The sequence below is a fragment of the Alosa alosa genome, chromosome 6 (genome assembly GCF_017589495.1).
Source record: "Alosa alosa isolate M-15738 ecotype Scorff River chromosome 6, AALO_Geno_1.1, whole genome shotgun sequence".
NCBI classification, from domain to species: Eukaryota; Metazoa; Chordata; class Actinopteri; order Clupeiformes; family Clupeidae; genus Alosa; species Alosa alosa.
The window spans coordinates 16,745,562-16,765,932 of NC_063194.1; the positions used below are offsets into that span (position 1 = coordinate 16,745,562).

The 20,371-nt window shown below is 42.7% G+C and overlaps 2 protein-coding genes across 3 annotated transcripts; one reads left to right on the top strand and one right to left on the bottom strand.

The window, feature by feature from the left end:
- Positions 1-1,163: 1,163 nt before the first annotated feature.
- On the bottom strand, positions 1,164-7,956 carry LOC125296242 (G-protein coupled receptor family C group 5 member C-like). 2 transcript variants are annotated; one of them, XM_048246037.1, is made up of 5 exons: positions 7,874-7,956; positions 4,332-5,411; positions 3,235-3,335; positions 2,839-2,964; positions 1,164-1,976 (listed from the first exon to the last, which is right to left on the bottom strand). In XM_048246037.1, the coding sequence occupies exons 2-5, from the start codon at positions 5,317-5,319 to the stop codon at positions 1,950-1,952; spliced, it is 1,242 nt and encodes a 413-aa protein (XP_048101994.1). In that variant the 5' UTR covers positions 5,320-5,411; positions 7,874-7,956; the 3' UTR covers positions 1,164-1,949. The 2 variants fall into 2 exon arrangements, with proteins under 2 accessions (XP_048101994.1, XP_048101993.1); XM_048246036.1 differs by lacking the exon at positions 7,874-7,956 and adding an exon at positions 6,609-6,907.
- A 4,076-nt stretch (positions 7,957-12,032) lies between these two features.
- On the top strand, positions 12,033-17,906 carry btbd17b (BTB (POZ) domain containing 17b). The gene is made up of 3 exons (XM_048246038.1): positions 12,033-12,307; positions 14,929-15,214; positions 16,108-17,906. Exons 1-3 carry the CDS (start codon positions 12,211-12,213, stop codon positions 17,180-17,182), a joined length of 1,458 nt encoding a protein of 485 aa, XP_048101995.1. The 5' UTR covers positions 12,033-12,210; the 3' UTR covers positions 17,183-17,906.
- The last annotated feature ends 2,465 nt before the right edge of the window (positions 17,907-20,371 follow it).

Sequence of the window (20,371 nt, forward strand, 5' to 3'; positions counted from 1 at the left end):
TCATCTCTTTGTTTAACAACATTCTGTAAATGTTTAGGAACTGAGGAGACCAGTTGCTAGAGTTTTGAGAATGAAATGTTTTCTCATTCCTGCCCAATATAGGATTTAAGCAGCTCAACAGTCTGGTGTCTTCTTAATCATGTTTTTCATTCCATGATGCACTCATTATTGACAGGTCTGGACTGCAGACAGGCCATTTTAGCCTGGACTCTTCCTCTATGGAGAAATATTGTTTAAATATGTGCAGAGTTAATCTTGCCATTGTTTTCCTGAAATATTCAAGGTCTTCTCTGAAAAAGACATTGTCTGGATGGCAGTATATGTTGCTCAAAATCTGTGTACATCATTCAGAATTGATTGTGCCTTGCCAGATGTGCAATATGCGCATAACATGATGGCGAGGGAGAATGTGTTCATTCATCACAGATATCCAGGGGCAAACTGGGATGTCTGTCCTTTAAAAACACATGTAGTATATATTGTATTCCTGTCGCCACATGTGGACAAAGAGGTCACTTGCTTCATGATAAAGTGACGTGGTGAATTTCTGTATCAACCTCGATCAGAATGCTTTTCAGCCCCAGTTGTTTCACACATCTAGGTCATGCAGGGCCTGCCTCAACTAAAGGACCACCATCTTTGAACCTGTTTTCCAGTCCTGGCAGAGTTAGCCAGGTTATGGCGCAGTACAGTGAACAGGAAGGGGACAACAGGACACATACAGACCAGAACTATTTGAATATGCTGACAGCATCTCCTGGCAGTGAGTACATGGGAGGTTGCCTTTAGGCTCACGTTGGGTTACGATGGGGGCCACTTATCAACGTGCATGTAAATCCGCCCTCATAAAAGAGTTCCAACATTTTCATCTCAATGCTGCTTCCTCTTTCCATGGCTTCAGAGAACAAAGAAGCCTTTTGACAGCTCCATCTGGATCACTATTGTCAATCATTCACACTGTTCAAATAATATTCATCATTTTGGTTCACCATCACCATTTTCTTTTTTTTTTCCTTTTTTCATGTCAACATTATTTATTATAGTTTTGTTACTGAAAGTGACAGGGATAGCGATTGATAATTTATTGACAAGAATAAGTTTAGATTATTTTCCAAAATCATAAATGTTTACTAAAAATAATTAGTAACATTGTTAAACTTGTTACTAAACTATCAATCATATTTGAAGGATTTGTATCTTAAAGCATAGTCATCATAGTTATGGTATAAAAACTTGATTAAACATTGCTTAACAGTACAGATATGCTTGATTAAAGGTTAAAAAGCCTGCACTCACTCTTGCACACTATAAACTAGTGTAAGCTTGACCATCACTAACATTAACCAATGCTTGACTGAAATGATCTTCCCTATTTACAAATAATTATAAGCTGCAGCATCTTTGGAAATGGCTATGCTTGATATAATATTTCTTTGATTAACATATTGGCTCAAAATTAATTGCATTCAGTGTCCCTGACCCCCTTCAATAGGTCCATATAAACCATGGAGCAATAGTGACTACTGCTGACATGGTAACCGAAAAGAGAATAGGTATGCTAATAAAAATAGTGACTGATCACATAGAACCAAATGAGAAATAGGCTGCATTTCAGTTTAGCTTACACTTTTCTTTGTGTGGTTAATTGTATCATCAGTAACAAATCCAATTCAACTATTTGCACCCCCCCACATGGTATGTGACCTCTGGGTTGGGAGTGCCGCGAAGGCTGGAATTTGGGGATGTGGTGGGGCTCTGCTACCAGTCGTGGGATGCTGGGCGATTGAGGACATCAGAAACACTCTTTCCAGCAGGGGGGTCATTTCCTCTGGACAGGGCCCTTTCTCACAGCCCTTCTGTGACTTCAGTTCAGATCAGTTACCAACAGTGACGAAATGACATAAAGGACAAACTAAGAGGCAAATATCCACGATGCTGCTGCACTTCATTCACCACTGCTTATGTAAGCCATTTCCCTAAAACGAAAAGAAAAAAACAGATTCTGTTATTTTAGATCCCTAACAGCAAATAATAAAAAATACATCATAGCCATATATTGGTGAGTCATATTGTATTTCTGTATAGTATTTTTGTTTGTAGCTATGCTCATTTCTGAGCAGCACAGTGTAGTTCCTTTCCTTTCGGCTTCAAACTCATTGTGATGCTTCGCTGACTTAGAATACGGACAACGGAGTGTCTGATATTGTCGCTGTGAATCCATACAATGTAATACTGTTGTCATGATTAGGAGCACTGCCCAATTCGTTGGTTTTAGAGCCTCAGCACTAAATGGGATACCCTACCCATGATGGGTACTCTACCCTACGATGTTAAAAACTGACAAAACTATTTAACACAGATTTATTAAAAGGTACTCTAAGCGATGTTGGGTAACTTCTGTTGACGTTCAAACAAAACAGAGAGCTAGCTCGCCCCTCCCTCCCGTGCAACTGAAACTCTCCTGAACGCTCATCTCATCGGTGAATGGCTGGAAAAGTTTGTTATGTTTCATGGTCCAGACTGCACCAGGCTGTTTTTGTTCCCATTTTTGGAGCCTGGGCTTTTTACAGAGACCATGTTTTTTTTACAGTGTATTCAGGGGACAGGCATCTAGCAGATTGTAAGAGATGTTTGCTGTATGTGACAAAAAATGTTTTAGCTTAGAAACTGCGTGACATCACTTAGAGCCCCTTTAATTTCTTGTTTCTTATCTCCCTTGTGTGACCATACAAAAGCCTTAATTGTCATGTCAATAAAGCTTTTTGAAATTGAATTTGAGGGACTAAGAGAGAGAGAGAGAGAGAGAGAAAAAGAGTGTGTTTGTTTTGTTCCACCTACACTGCTTGTGTGAGCCAGGCCTATGAGGGGGAGCGGCTGTGGTGTTTTGGGCAGAGAGCCACTCCTGCCCTGCCCAGGCGGAGGAGCGGCAGCTCTGGGGAATACTGGCTCATGGGAGAAGTCCCTCTGAAGGTGGGAGATGAGTCGTGTTGATATCGCACAACAGGCAAACATGCAGGAGAGAGAGAGGCAGAGGGACAAACACAAAGAGAAAGACAAAGACTATCAGTGGTTAATCAGATGCCTTATTTGAATTTTTCTTGATTTGGGGCATGAAAGCGTCATCTCCACTAGTCTAACCAAATGACTATGAGAGTATGAAACCAAGAGGTCATCCCAACCCCTTTGTTGAGGGCTTGAGAATTTGAATGTACTGTACAGCATTTCAACACTCACATTGGTAAGACCTTTGGAGATCAGCGCTAGTTCAGTTGGTTGGTATACACCGCCACGTAGCTGGCCATTATAACCACTGTACGGAGAAGCAAACTTCTTGGCTGATGGACAAAAGGGGACAGAAGAAAGTGGGCAGCATTTAACACATTAAAGGGCATTACAATATAATGTAAACATGAATAGAGCGTATATGTGTCTGAGAAGACAGACGCACATCTGTTTTAAACCCCTTGACTATGACTGACTGTGGATTGACCACTTATAGTCTAGGGCAGCCTATGTCTGATACACTTAACTCTATTTAATACTCCTGTTGATTCAAACTAATCTGTACTGAGGGGGATTCTTGTACCATGCACATGGTTATCCCCGGCAGGAATTAGGGCATTATTTAGAAAGGAGCAGCTTGACCTATTCCCATTACAGCAGCATTGCCTCCTTTCATTTTAACACATCAGTGTAATTTCAAGGCCTGTGAAATGCAGCACCATACATGGTATGTATCCATATCAAATCACTTATTTAGTAGATCCCTCCAAAGCATGGGGCTGTAGGTTGTACATCATTGTAGTGTGACTCGGATCAATGCAGTAGCTAGAGGTCTGCATTCAACAGCAGGAACATTATTTTCACAACCTTTCCCAATTGAAAATAATTACATATATCTAAATGAAAAATTTGTAAAGTTGTTTATTTATCTATTCTTTTTTATTCTATTCTTCAATGTTGATTTGGCTAATGTCAGATGGCTAAAATCGATCTTATTTAAGTATTTATTTCTCAAAGTTTATGCTTTATGCTGGTTTAACAGAATTGCCAACCCTTTCATCCACATTACAAACCAGACAAGTTTCCATCTCTCTTTCCCTTAGAAACATGGGATTTGTCCTACAAACATGGCTGTTACTTGAAATCACTTGTCAACCCACATAAACTTTAAACTGGCCTTAACCTTTGCCTACTGTCTTAAAAATATGATGACACCCACCACAATATCAGTATACACAAGTGGCCCACACGTGCAATCCAGAATATAAATGCTCCATACCAGCTGGAAACAGAACTCAGTATGGTAGAGCAGAAACATAGTTGCCTACCTGTGCTAGGCTCATCCATAGTGAAGGCCTTGTTTTCTATGTACATGTTCTGCTCAACCTGAGTCTGGTCCCTCAGAATGTTCTCATACACCACCCCCCTGGTGGGGTAAAGGTGGTCCTCATGCTCATGTTCCTCTGCGCTCTGGTTCTCATAGCTGAGCAGGCAGATCTCGGGGATGGTGTAGAGCACCAGGAACACCCATCCGTTGGACACCAGGGCGATGGCTAAGGTAGGGTCGTCCCAGGTGGCGTCCCCCACTATCCGGTTGCCATGGATGTACATGACGATCCAGGTGATCCAGATGCTCATGGAGAGGACGCCGGTCAGCAGGATGTAGATGGCGTCGCGGCGGAGGCTCCGGTGCTTGTGCGTGAGCGACGGCACGGCCATGAGCACCACGGCCACCAGCAGCACAATCACGTAGATGAGCGCCATGACGAAGTCCTTGTTGGTGATGCGGCACGAGAGGAACTCGGACGTCACGGCCGCCTTGCTCACGGGGGTGCGCGCCACCGTGATGATCATCCACTCAGTGTTGATGATGACCTCCACTAGCCACACGGCCAGGGCGCCCAGCCAGAGGAGATAGCCGCGCGGCCCGCGCTCCTGACGCTCCAGGAGAAACAGCCACAGGCCGTGCATCAGCAGACACGCCAGACAACCGGTGAACAGCACGCCGAACAGAAAGCGGCGCACCACGCACGTGGTGAAGTCCCGGCCCACGATGAAGGCGATGGACAGGCCGAACAGGCCCAGCGTGAACACCAGGAAGCTGGCCTGCAGCAGGGTCATGCTCTTGCGCGTCTTGTCCTGCACAAACGGCAGGCTCGCCATCTGGATGATGAGCAACACAAACGAGCAGACGATGCCAGCGGCGGCAAAGGCCTCCACCACAACGCCCCACACTGCCTCCAGGTCACACAAGTTGAAGTAGAGAGACTGGATGTTGGCGCCGCAGCCATTTGGGGGCCGTGTGGTTGAAGCCATGGCACGGGGGGGGGGGGGAGGCGCAGCGCAATGGGTGGCCTTGTGAAGTAGACACAGGGCCTGGACAGTCTGGATTGGGCCCTGATAGGAACCTGAAAACACACAGGGACATCACGTGTTGTGTCACTGGCCATGATAACTGAGGGAAGGCAACAACCAAGCATACATTAAGACTTATGAGTTTATAACACTTACTCTTGACCATAAGACAGTTATACATAGTAGGCGATGAAGAGACAGCATGGAAAGGTAGCCAAATAAATAGAGTCTTGGTCTGAGATTGTGTCTTTAGAGTTGTTGAAACAGACAGGCTGACTAAACTTCACAGTCCGTTTCCCTGGCAATTTCTTATAGACCTTGGTCAAGCTTTTTAGCAACTATGTCATCCAACACATCACCTCAACATTTTCTGTTTTATCATTCTGGTGGAAACACTACTGTCTTCAATTCAATGTTTGACCAGTGGCAACAGGTTGACGAAACAAGCTGGTTCAGATAGCCTATACTGTCACGGTTGACATTTGTTGTACATTATTTCGTGTTATTTCCATCATTGGTGTGGGGCGGCCCCACTGGTAGGGAATAGAGACATGACAAGTGGGAACATTTGTCTATGTTGTGACTATCTTTATTAATGGCTTTCTTTTTTATATATATATGGAAGATCATATTCAAAACAAAACAAAACAGCCACACACAAACATGGGAGTCATAAACAGGCCTGCATGTAATTTAAAACATCAGAATCAGGGGAGAAATGTAGGCTGTGGAACCAAAATGTGAACATATTTTAACGCTATAATTTTTCTGGGGTGATGAGGTCAGGTGGGCCTTGAAAATCTTCCACCTCCAAAGAGGGGAATGACTAGCCAGGGTGCCATTCCGAACTTCTGACTAGAATAGGGAATGGCTAGGGAATGACGGAAAAGTTTGAGAACCACTAATTTAATAGGCTAGTTCAACTCTTGTTTTTTTTTTTTTTTTTTTTTTTTAAAGCTGCGTGAAACCCTGACAATTTCATATCATGAGCACAAACAACCAGCCTCATTATGGGAGTTAATACCCTGAAGTCACGAGCGGAATTATGAAAATGGTCACATTCCCACATTTCACAAGTCAATAACACGACACTAAAATAGCCCATTGTTTTCCGTCTGTAGTGCGCAATATCACGTCATGAATTTTAATATTTTTAATATCTAAATGGGAGTCGAAATTATGTAAGATATAGTTTAGCATATCATCAGTAACTGTATCAAAGCAGAAGCATTTCACCTGAGACCTCTTACCTGCGACCTGTCAGTCGTCTGTTCCCTTCTTTCCACAGGCACCACCTGCTAAGTCAAACAAGTAGGCCCAAATATGGACAGACTTCTCTTCCTTAGTGTATTCTTGTATTAAAATAAAACGTTGTTTCTTCGCTGTCATGTCAAGTAATCCAGTAAATCAAAGCAAAACACATGAACACATATTTTCTTGATCAAGACATCAGCTCTCCCTTCACACCGTCGTCACCTCAAGTCTGATCAGAATGTAGCGCTCCCCGCCCACGCAGTCAAATCATTCCGTCCGCCTACTGTAGGCCTGCAGAGCCCACATCAACTTTCGCACACATCTCTCATGCACCCAGTTTTACTGAAGGCTAATCCACCTTTCCCTTGGCATTTGCTATGTGTTATTGCTCCGACCCTTTTTTATCACGGGTATTAACTCAGAGTAAACCAATGGTATTTTCGTCTTTCTACCAGGCTACAGAAAGCCTTCCTTATTTTATGCAAATAGCTTATCAACACAATGTCACAGCCATATTAATATTATACAGCTATGTTGTATACAAAGCCTTCACTGTCAAGCAGGAAACAATCACCAACATAACCTTGTAGTAGGCTGGCTATTGTAATTGGGGAGTAGTACTAATTGATGTGAATGTTGTGAGTGTCCAGCTATAAAGTTAGGTCCATTAGGTAACGAAACAAAATCATTTAAAAGCTAAAAAGGGATATTTAGATTAACATCAATCAATAGCTCCATGGTTTACAACATTTCAAGTGAAATGTGGTGGCCTGTGCCACCCAGTGGTAGATTATGATGTGTGCAGTGTTTTTTAGATTAAAACAGACAGGCCTATCTGTATGGAAGAATATTAGACTTAAATGTTTTGTAGCCTACGTGTGTATCACGTTTTGAAACTGTAGAAATTATTTGTAACTGTAAAAATGATCCTTACAAGTAATTGTCAAAATGACAAATATGCCCTACACTTACAAATCTATTCTACGGGTACGGATCGGCTTTACAGCTACAAATCATCCTACAGTTAAAAATATTTTACCATTACAAAAATATTCTACAATTACAAATCAATATTCTACGCACAAAAAGTTGTCCTACAGTTACAAATCTTTTCTGCAAGTGCACAGACTTTTGCACCACCTTAGGGATGAGAAGTGTGTGTGTGTATCAGGATTTGTAACGGTAAACATTATTCGTGATTTAACAAAAAAATAACACGAACGATTTTAAGTAGGCTATTACTCATATTTCCTTCACTTACAAATATATTCCACAGGTACTAAACCTTCCACAGTTGCTGTCTTTCAATTACGAATCTCTGCTGCTCGCACAAGTATTTTCTTCAAGTACACAAGTACTTTTGAGACGATTCTGGCGCTTCCTGTTGAATAGCCAATGGCGATGCTCAGGTTTGACTAGTCAATCAGGAATCTAAGTTCACTAACCAATCACAGAGCCAGGAGTGTACCAACGTGGGTGGGTTGTGTTGGTGGTGTGTTGTGCTTGCGTTGTGCACGTAAACTCCATCTAAACTCTAAAGAGAATCTGTGATGCTGTCATGATGACTGAAACTTCTCTCTTTAGTCCATTGATCTGTTAACTTAGCCTGCTCTTGCATCTCAAGCGTACAATGACCATCCACATAATTGTTTTCCAGGCGAAATGATGTCCTTTTTTTCTCCTCCCAGCTGGCGTGTATGCAATGTGGACCTTGGTATATACTAACCTAGCTATCGAAATGTAAACCTAAGCTTAACATACTAACTTCTCCGTCATGACAATCCAGAGCACAATTAATGTTTTCCGGAGCAAACGTAGGTCTACGGCAGTGTTCATTGCGCGGCTCGCAAGCCACATGCGGCTCGTCAAGCAATAATTGGTGGCTCGCTCGCATGGTAGCTTTGGCGAGATTTCGCCAAATTTGGTTTTACTAATTTTGAGTAGACCTAAACTGTTCGCCAAATGCCATCATCTCTGGCCCCAGCTTGATAAAACAAAAGCAGGCTCTGATTTAGCCTAGTCTACTGTATGACTTCAACGAGGTGATCTTAAGTTTCGTTCTGCTTACAGTATCTCACTGCCACTGCAACGCCTTTGAATGCAATCCGCTGCCCTGTTTACAAATGCTACAGCGGACTTAAACTGCCACCTTGTGGCGATAAGTTGTAATACATTTCACGCAGCTGCATGAATCACGGAAATGAAGTGGCCACTTCTAAATGGAACCCACTGTACCCACTGCTTCATAAACATACAATACTGCCCTAACAAAACGCAAACATCTGAATTATACTTCCCCCTTCACCCAAATACAGTAATGAAGGTGAAAGGAAGTTAAGCCTTAATGGTGCTTCCTAAAGGGGGTATTGTCAAACCTGCTACTACTAATACTAAAAATACAGCAAAAGTCAAAAACATGCATGCCAGCTCATCCCAGTATTAAAGTTAATCTGGTCTTAAATAATGGTGCTTTCGGGTTGTCTCGTAAATCCGCCACCCAAGTTGGAAAGTGTAAATTACCCTGCTTTCTTGCTGCATTTTGGGCAGGCACGCCCACTTTACCTCGGAGTACTTGAGGGTACCCTGAGGTGGGGTAGCAAAATCTAGCCCCAGTTTCCTTTTCTTTCTTTTTTTTTAGGGAAATACGCTGAATCTAGCCCCAGTTTCCAACCTCTGACTCACACATTACGTGACGTGAATGACGCGGAATGATGATGTTTTCACTTAGAAAAAGGTTTTTCGAAGCCCATGAACGCTAGGTAATATTCTTCCATATAACTACGATTATCGGATTCTTAACTGTTGTTCATTATCACCGCTCATTATCATTATCACCTCTTTTGCACTGCATTGTAATGTTGCATTATTTTGCAACATATTAACCAACGAACAGTGAGATGTCAATGGAATGCATGACTGACACAATGTTTGCATTATTGATATAGGCTTACTCGTGTCATAAACTCTCCTGATGGCCATACTCAACTTGAGTACAAAGCATTCCTGCGTGATGCTAAGAGAGTAAAAAACATTCCATGAACCCGTTGATCCCACACGGTTCATGTAACATTGCAAGGCCATTACTGACACCTTTTCTGTTTGTGGGGGGGGTTGTATTTGGCTTTCACCGCCTCTCACCTAAACAGCCACGTTAACAGTTAGATTAACGTTAAAGGCATTGATCATTCAGTGCCAATCTACCCCAGGGGGGCTTTTAAGAATTTGGCACCTTGTCAGAGAGTATACTCTGATCAGTCAGCACATTCATGGCCATGAGCGACCCAGTGCACAAGTGAGGCTGACCTTGGTGAACTCCAACAACGACAGGATGACAGGACAATTTTAATTCCACCAGAGTAATGCTTGAACAAACATGTTTGATATGTTTGAGATTTGCTTAAATGCTTCTCATGAAATGTTGTATGAATGTGATATTATAGATTGTAAATGAGGGTGGTGAGAAAATGAACAGGTTCAACATTGAGCACTCATTACCTGAAGTTTTTGTGTGTGTGTGTGTGTGTGTGTGTGTGTGTGTGTGTGTGTGTGTGTGTGTGTGTGTGTGTGTGTGTGAGAGAGAGAGAGAGAGAGAGAGAGTATGTCTGCATCTCCATTTTTCTTACGACACTGGTCTCTGGCCATCCTCTGAGCTTGTTTATGGTGTATGAGAGTGAGAACAAAGAACTGCAATGCAACAATAATGCAACAATGCCAAAAGTACACAGCAAGATGCAGAGGTAGAAGTATAGGCTATAATTGACAGTTACTGTATGTATTGTATGCCGCTCTTCCAAATGCCAGCTTAATAATGAATTTATTGAAGAAAAAATGGAATAGTGTCTTACTGCCAAGTTTTTTTGTTTGCAATACCATGTAATACCATACCATACCTGTGTAAGTGCAGTACTTATGACATATGCAGGCAGGTTAGAAGGATTTAGAGTTTTAGCATTCCAGATATGTATTTAACTGTAACCAAAAAGAAACCACGGACTTGTACCATTGCATATTACTAAATATCTTTCTGTAGATGCATTTATTTTAGAATATCCTAAAATACAGGGCAATATTTTGCATTATCACATTTATTCTGTGGACTGAGGGCTCAAGTTATTGTTTTAATAAGCACCTCCTCTGGTTGGTTGTAACTTTATGCCTTAGAGTAGCTATACCAACAACTTAACATGTCATCATGAACTGTTATGAACTATGTCATGAACTTACCCCATGAAAGTTGTATAACTGCCATGAAAATTGCATATACTTTGAAAGTGGACGAATATGTTATAGCAAAGTTTTGAAAGGACACCAGAGCATCGTATAGGCTATTTCATGCCACGGGACTGGACAAGCTTGGTACTTTTGGTTCAGTTTGTGGTGCGAGTGCAGAGCCTGCAGAAGTGGGTAGAGCGTAGTATTGACTGCCTGCACTTTTCTGGCATTGGTCATTAGCGTTGTTCCCCGCCTGCAGCTGCCAGCGAACTTAATGCACACAGGGTCCTGGGGTCACAGCACGCACCGGGGCACAACTCTCCCCACACCACACCGTGCACGCACAGGCTCTCAGCAAGCGTCTGCTTCAGAAGATGTGCTTCGGTTGAGCTTTGTCCGTGTGTGGAGTGAATGAAACTTCCATCAGTGTTTCAAAAGCAAAGACAATAGGTGTAGCAGCAACACCTACATTTCTGGCAATTAATGTGCTCACCTCGGAATGTCTGCAGACTATCAAAGCCTGTAGGAGATTTTGCCATCAAAGATTTTACAACTCCAGTCACTGAAACACTGCCCAGGCCTCTTGTGTGTTGTGCCTCTTGTGTGTCAAAAATTTAGACCATGGAAATAGGTAAGACATTTCAATAGGCCTACCAGTAAAGTCCCCTATTTCTTATTCAGATTTCATATTGTTAATCCCTGCATGGCATTAAAGTGTAATGTTGCAAATTGACAATAACAGTAAAGTAGCTCAAATAATTACATATTTAGCAGACTGCTAATTATGCAATTATGTAGCCTATACACCTGATTTACTTTTTTAACTCTATTTAGCTTCAGAACACATGTGGTGGACATGCATGCATAACACTGTTTTCATATCCTCTGTGGTGACTGTTATGTTGTGATGCAGTGCATGTGAATATTGATGTACGTTTATTTCAGCAATAACATTCCCTTGTAAGAGATCCTACCCCACTCATCCACCCTCCCACTAATCCCCCAAAAATAATCTTAAAAAAAAAAAAACTATGGACCCCCAACTGGCAAAGTACCACGCAGATCGATGTCATGCAACACTGAAAAGGGAAAAACTCAAAATCAAAGCTGTAGTCATGGCAACGGCCTAGGCAGATTCCACCAATCAATGTGGACTGCAAAGCTGTGAGATGCGCGAGGAAGGGCCGGCGTCCTACATAAAGAGCGCAGGACTGGGAGCCAAAGCACCACACAGGGCGACCCGGCATCCCGACATCCTAAGCACAGCGAGAAACAGAAGGGTAAAAGAAGGACAAGTGGACGGAAAGAGAGAGGGAGGACAAGGCAGGGGAATACAGACCAGAGGGAGAAGAGCGATAAGAACAAGAGAGAAGGACCGGACCAGGCATGGCCTACTCGTTTAAGGGAGGGAGAATGTCTACTCAGTTCTATCTAGTGATTCTGTTGGTGGGGCTAGGCGTCCACACCGTGGCCGTTGGGGGAGGTAAGGTCTCACACACACACAAACACACACTGTACTGCCTCTCTCTCTCTCCAGACTGCATATCAACAACAAAATGTACAACTTATGTTACACTTGCTGTTATATTTATTGTTATTGGTTTAAAAAACTGCTTGTGCTTCATAAATGCTCTGTCTTCCCTGCCATTGCCTAATCTCCTTCCCTGGTGAATGAGGTGAATTACTCCTGCTTCGGTGCTTGTGGAGTGCCTGCAGACTCTCTCTCTCTCTCTCTCTTTCTTTCTCCTTCTTTCTCTCTCTCTATCCCGCTCCATCAAAAAGCCCAGTTCTTGGCCGTGATAGGCTCTATCTGAGTGAGTGCAGTCCAGGCAGTGTCTGTGTTCAGTGTAGCTTTTCTCAATTCAGCCCTGGGGGAGACACTTGGACACGCGAACAAAAGGCGGCTGCTTTATCAGCATGACAACACTGCTGTTGCACTCCCCAAACATCCTCTTAGTCCCTGCATGTGTACAAGGACAGCCCTGGGCGCTTTGGTGCTTTTAATAAAAATAAAAAAATTGAGCACAGATCGACAGACAGACTTCAGCAGTTGTGATGCATTTTAATGTACCGGTATATAGCCATTGGATAGCTCAGGATACTTTTAGCGAAAAAAACACATATTCAGGTGTCTATGCAAATATTCTATGAGTTTGAAGGTGGATGCAGTGGTCTCTTAATTTTGAATATGACCGTCAACTCATTCGAATGTCACTCAGCTACCGTAGGATGACATCAGAAAAATGTGCAGTGGTCTCTTAATATTTTCCAGATCTGTATGTTCTGAGGTCACTGTAAACACCGTAAACAATTGTCTTATTTCTACAGCTGTCACACTACTGCAGGATAAATGTGGCAATGAATGAATTTGGATATTACTTATATGAAAACACATTCTGAAGAAATTTGCCAGATTTATTTTTTTTCATAAAACCTTTTCTACAGTGGAACTGTTTGTAATTTTGCTCTGGAGGCTATAATATGCAGATTGACACATACACACACAAGCTCATTTGAGAACGATTCTGAGAGTAATTCCTAGTATTTCCTAAAACTAGTATTAACTAAAAACAGATAGCTAAGTGCTCAGTTGTTTCAAACTGTTACAGCTACCAGATCTACTGAGCATCAAGGATACTGACAGACGAGCCAGACCGAAGAGAGAGAGAAAAAAGACTTGATTCTGAATCTCATTCAAAGCCATTGGAGCAGAGCAGCTGGTGACCTTTGAGGATGAGAGATCTGATGATGTTTAATTGGGCTGGGAGACTGCACGCGTGCCCGCAGTGCCGCGCCATGCCTTTCATGTGTGATTCCAGCACGGGAGTGTGAGCGCAGCTCCGCAGCTGCACACACAGCCCCCTACTCGCCTCCTCACCTCTCCTCCTCCCACCACTTGTGTTCCTCTGAAGCGTCTCAGAAACATGCAGTCAGACACTCCAAGGCTGCCCCGTCTGTTTCATAAAGGAGTTTGACACAGGACATAATATAGTAGCCTAATTTTAATTTGAGTTTCATTCATTTTTTTGCGGTGTCAACAATTGAGACTGATACTGAGGTCTAAAACCCCAAGAGGAATCACTTGGTGAAAGAGACATGGCTTTTAGGAAACCATGCACACCCAATCTCAAAAGGGGGAATAGCTTCAAGGAATGAGGAGACAGGAAGCAGAAAAGAAGCAGCTTAGACTAAGGCGAGGAATAAAAACTAGAACCTGAAAAGTATCACATGTACAACTACATGTTTAAAGTGAACTGTCTGTATCTTTCATTCAAGTTCAGAAGGTGCCTAGCACATCTGAGACGCATTTGGCTCAAGTGGATTAGTTGCATGAAAAGTGCTGGCTCATGCTGAACCACAGTGGATCTAGTGACTCTCTAAGCTACTGATCATCATTAGTGAACTGTCCATGCAACACTGACCTCAGGTCACACATACCCTATGGCTACTACTGTCAGTTGCATGTTACATGAAGTACAGCTGCTGAATGTTGGTAGTCAGGGAGTTCAGACTGTTAACGATAATTAGAAATGCAACAATATGAGAGGAGTATTCTTCATTAATGTGATGCTTATAGAATTCAATGCATTTTGATTGTCTATCGTTCTATTGTTCCCAAAATTGTTCTAAAAGTGACCACTATGATACCATTCTTCATGTTGTTGTCCACACAATGTAGTGTAGACACTGTCATTCTTAGCTGGAATGATGTTTAAATCTGTAGATTTCACAGTTATAGTTCAGGTTACCACTGGCAGCATGGATAGGTTTATGACAATGCCAAGACTTCATTATACTACACTGGTGTAAATACTTCATTATACTACACTGGTGTAAATACAACATTACTAACAGTGTACCGCACTACGTACTAAAACCAGATGTGCAATAGTCCATTTTTATACAAACCAGGGAGCAGACAAATGACGTCCTCATCTACATTTTAATGGTCATATACTAAATATTTTACTAGTCTATTTTTAATGTATGCATTGATATTTTGTAATCAGCACTCCTAATTTATATTGACTGATATGGGAAGGGTGAAAACTACAATATATATAAATGTATTAAATATGTAAATATATTTTTTCTTCTCCGCAGCTGCTATAAGGCAGGAGATGAACCTTGAGAATGGTTTTACCACCCTGAACCACTCCATGGCTCTGCTGCAGCGCATGGAGTCCCTGCTGGTCCAAGGGAACGGCAGTGACGTGACCTTACGCGTGCGGACCATCAGCACGGATGAGATGAAAGTGATCCAGGCCCACAGTCTGGTGCTCACACTGCAGAGCGACGTGTTCGACGAGATGCTCCAGAACAACAACAACAGCTTCCTCGTCCTCAGGGAGCCCCAGGACTGTGCTGCCGTCTTTGACAAATTTATCAGGTAGGCTTTTTTGGGTGAGATTAAGCCATAACTTTAAGCCATTTGTCTCTCCTGGGGATTGGATTGGATTGGAATGGATTCAGAGTTGGATTGTGTTGAAGTCAGTTTCACTGTTCAGTTTCACAGTTTCACATCAAGTCTGCCATGCCAAACATATAGGAATGAGCTTTCCTTTTTGAAATTAAGACATTTAACATAAGTCACAAAGTTTCTGATAGGTCCCATGCGAAGTATATCACTGCTGAAGGTAATTGTCCAGAAAGACTGACCAACCCTCTTTGTACCCACAGTTTTGTGGGCAGATTATTAGGAGAAAATCTCTGACTGATGTGAGCCTCACCGATGGACCTCACTTGACACTCTTGCAGTGTATAATCTTGTCAGATGGCTCCCCCTATTGTTGCATTCTGGTACTAACATGGATTGGATGACCTGACCCAATCTCACGCACCAGAAAAAAAGATACTATTTACTACTACAAAACCATTAGGCATTGTTTAGGGCATTCATAAAGTATAATTGTATTACTAATTGTCTTTTAGAACAATCTCAAATTGAAATAGATGGTTCAAGGTCACTTGAAAGGGAGATAATCACAACACATTATCATCTTTCTCACTAGCCACCCTGGCATTTTTATTATGTAGTTTTGTGGTCGTGGTGGGCATAAAATGAATGTAATAACAACTTTCCCCACATGTGAGTGGTTGAAAAGCTTTCGCCAACTATTTCCAGCAAGTGCTTACTCTTGGCACCGGAAAGACTACACCAATACACCAGCTCACAAATTTTAGACCAACACCACTTTTGACTGGATTGTGGCCATGGCGATAAGTCAATATAGTCACTGGTTAGTGTATTTTAACTCATTAACCTCCTCACATTCCCTGCAGGTACCTCTACTGCGGTGACATCGCTGTGCGTCTGGACCAGGCCATTCCCCTGCACAAGCTCGCCAGCAAGTACCACGTGTGGAGCCTGCAGCAAGGACTGACCCGCTACATGACTCAGCACCTTTCCAGTGACTCGCCAGCGGGTCACGTGGTGGGCTGGTACCAGTATGCCATGCAGATCGGCGACGTCTCGCTGCGAGACAGCTGCCTGCAGTACCTGTCCTGGAACCTGTCGTCCGTGCTGCAGAGTGCCGAGTGGTCCTCCATCAGTGACGAGCTGCTGATGTCGCTCCTGCAGCGCTCGGACCTCATCCTGTACAGCGAGCTGGACCTCTACGAGGCTCTGGAGAACTGGATCGAGCAGAACCAGCCAGAAAGCACCATGGTGGAGAACGCACTGCGAGCCATCCGCTACGGCATGATCCCGCCCCAGCACTTGTTCCGCCTGCAGAAGCAGTCACCGCTCATGATCAAGTACTACGAATCCATCCGCGATCTGCTCTTCCTAGCCTTCCAGTTCCACTCGGCCTCTCCCATTCAGCTCGCCAAGTACTTTGACGTCAACTGCAGCATCTTCACACCGCGCAACTACCTTTCCTCATCGTGGGGGGCGCCCTGGGTAATCAACAACCCAACGCGCGATGACCGAAGCTTCAGTTTCCAGACGCAGCTGGGCCCCAGCGGCCACGACTCCAGCAAGCGGGTGACCTGGAACGCCCTGTTCTCGCCACGCTGGCTGCCACTGAGCGTGCGCTCAGGCTACGGTGAGCATGGCGCCCTGCAGTCCACGCGCACCGAGCATGGCCGGCCACGCATCATCGTCACCCCGGCCACATCCAGCCCGGACTTTGCAGGCGTGAGCTTCCAGAAGACAGTGATTGTGTCGGCTAGGCAGCAAGGCAAGATGGTGGTCCGTCACGTCTACAACTTCCACCAGAGCACTGAGGAATCTGGGGATTTCTTGGTGGAGGCTGACTTGCAGCGCCGTGGCTCTGAGTACCTCATTGACAACTCCCTGTTTTTACATGTCATAGTCAAGCCCCTCTACCATAGTCTTATTGTTTCCAAGAAGTAAAGCTCATCCCCTTCATAACCTTCTGTTCTAGTCTGACATAACTTCCATCCCTGCACTCACACACCTGCCTGGAAATAAGTAGTACACCTCTATTCACCATTAAACATTCGTAGTTTATGAGATTTCACACAGATTCTTGATTTTCACCTGTGTTTCCTCATATTAAACACTGCCTATACTGTGCTGTCATGTATCATTAACTTTAAGGTTACATAAACTCAGTCCTGACTTGTTGCTTATGCAGGCAATGTACTGCATTGCTTAAACCTATGGTATCATTTTTGAATGCATTTTCATTTGAAACAGCTGCTTTGGTGCATTTTTGTTGAAACAGCAGTTTATTTAGTCTAAGGCAAAGTGTTTTAATGTCTGAACTGTCAACTGGTTGGTGCTACTAGATCCTCACAGATCATATGTCATGCATTTTATAGACACCTGATTTCCATTTGGTCTCCTGCATGATACAAAAATGTGCATTATTACATTGAACATCTCAGTTATTCAGGACCATGCAAACATGTTCACATTTGAAATAAGTTTACGAATATGACAGTTTTGATGTGGTTTAAATATTCACTGAATGCATTAAACCTGTTTGCCATAAACTACAAGAGGTAGCCTAATGTCTTGGTTGCAATATATTGGTCAGTGTTAAGATTCTTAGGCTGTTCAATAGATGTTTACTTTCCTTTTGCTCACCTCAAATAAAGATAAAAACTTGAAAGTGGTGCAAAATTTCTATTTACCTCAGGGTTACTTGATCACACCAAATGGCATGTTGTAGCCTAAATTGATAAAGAACAACGTTCAAATTCTGCTTTAGGTTTCTTTTCGCATTGGTAATAGTGGAATCGTTGTCATGCATGTGCTGTTTATGGCATGACAATATCGCAGGTGGGCACACAATCGAGTTCATTTAGGGGCAGTTCTAGCGTTATGGATGTGACAATTGGACTCATATTGGTAAACAAAATGCCTTAGAGTGGGGGCAAAATTAGTATCAGTGAATTAATTTGCATAACTTTTAATGTAACCTCTGTCCTCTGAATACTGAAAAATCCTCAAATTTCATATAATCAATTTCATCTTAAGAATACAAGGCATTTTATCAGCGTTATGGATGTGACATGAAATGGACACACTTTTGTGAGAGATTACAGGTTTTCTACAAACTCTGTGAATTTTGAAGGAACCTGCCGAAACTATGATATATGTAGCATGTAGGAGACTTGAATGAACACAAAAAGTGTGTTTTTTAAAACTGTGTCATTTTCGTAATGCATTACGACATGAATGCAGACACATAAACACACACACACAGGCACGCATACGCATGTGCGCATGGAAACACACACACGCACACACACACACACATAAACACACAAACACAGGCACGCATACGCACATGCACACACACAGACACACACACACACACACACACACTCTTATAAACAAAAGCAAACTCACATATGCACACACTCATTTACATGCACATGAGTTGCAGGAGTAGGAGATGGAGACAAATTGACAAGCGTGATTTATTTTTGCGAAGAGAATATGCAGGACTGAGAGGCGGTCATAATTTGTACCGCTATGCGGTACATCAAGTTTATTGCTGCCGTTACTAATGTTACTCTGTGGGTATTAGCTACAGAGGACCTGACACTTCAAATGCTGGCATATCGCGTCACATTTAAAATTAAACTGTGTTAAGCAGACGTGAGCGGCAGGCTGAACAGATCTGCAACACAAGGAGGTTGCTATGTTAACTCCAGCTGCAAAGTCAGCCATCTTCACCAGCTAACACGATAATCCAGTTACTGTACAACAACAGTATGACAGTTACAGGAAGATAATCGCTCAGATTTTCATTATTAGGCCACTTGAAAATAGGCTATGGCTAGGCTAATCACTGGAGGTATTTTAATATTATGTTTGTTTTGCTAATAGTAAGGCAAGGCCTCCTTGTGGTTTTGATCAACCTAATAATCTTTGAAATGTCAATTGTAGGCCTAAACACTAATAGTAGGGGGGCCTATGTGTCTAATTTGGGGGCTTGTGGGATTCGCATGTTAATTTTTGGAGAGTATTATATCTTTGTTCTAGGGGTTCTTAAGAGTAAAAAAAAACATGTCTCCATTTTTTTTTGAAGGTTTTGAAGGACCCAAATCAAAGGTCAAATTCGGAAAAGGTCAAATTTGGTGTTTTGTCCATAAATCTCACATTGCTGGTATTATAGCATAGGGTTTGGTGCCAAAAAGCAAAGATATTCTACAAGGTAGTGTGCAAAAGTGGACCACATAAACAATACAACATTATGAAACATTTTTTCAGAGCACAAAGTGCAGAGATCTCTGTTAAATCAAGTTTAATAGACTTCTACATAGTACCAGCTGAAGTCTATTAGGCCTTCCGAAGCCTATGTAAGTGTGAAGAAAAGAAAGGGTAAAGGATCAGCTAGACAAACAGACAGGTGTGTGTGTGTGTGTAAGAGAGAGAAAGAGAAAGAGAGACACTACCAGCATGGACGGATTATGAACTTTCAGGCCCCTGGGCCCAGATGTATTAAGGGCCCCCCACTAATTGTTGCGGGGGACATTTTTTTAATTTATTTGATGTGATTTCCTGTATTCTGGTGCATTTTGGGGATGGCCAATACTTTATTTCAATCAGATTCATAGCCTATGTGTTGATATGATGTGTTGATATTGAGGCAATGATTCCATGCAATGGCTTGGGCCCTCTGACTCCTTGGGCCTCTGGGTTTGGGCCCGGTAGGTCCGTGCAGTAATCCATCCCTGACTACCAGTGACAGTTGGCTGTTGATAGCTGGCAGTGATAGAATTTAGAATATCGAATAACTTGAAGCACATAGTGTTCTGTTCTTCATGGTTGGTGATATTAGTGACCTTCTAGCCTTCTACATTTGAGCAAGCACATTTTCATATTTCATGGTGGCACAGTCTAGTTTCTGAGGTGTGTCTTTATGTTAGTCAGGTGATGGCACACATATTCTAAAAGAAACAGATTTTGGGCTATATATATCCAGTGGCAGATATGTGTGGACTGGTGAATGACCCATCACTAGAGACATATGCCAAATTTCTTGTTTTTGTCCATGAGAGAGTATGGAGATGGGTATCACAGATCAGCCAACGATTACATTGTTACAGTGCAGTTATTTTACAA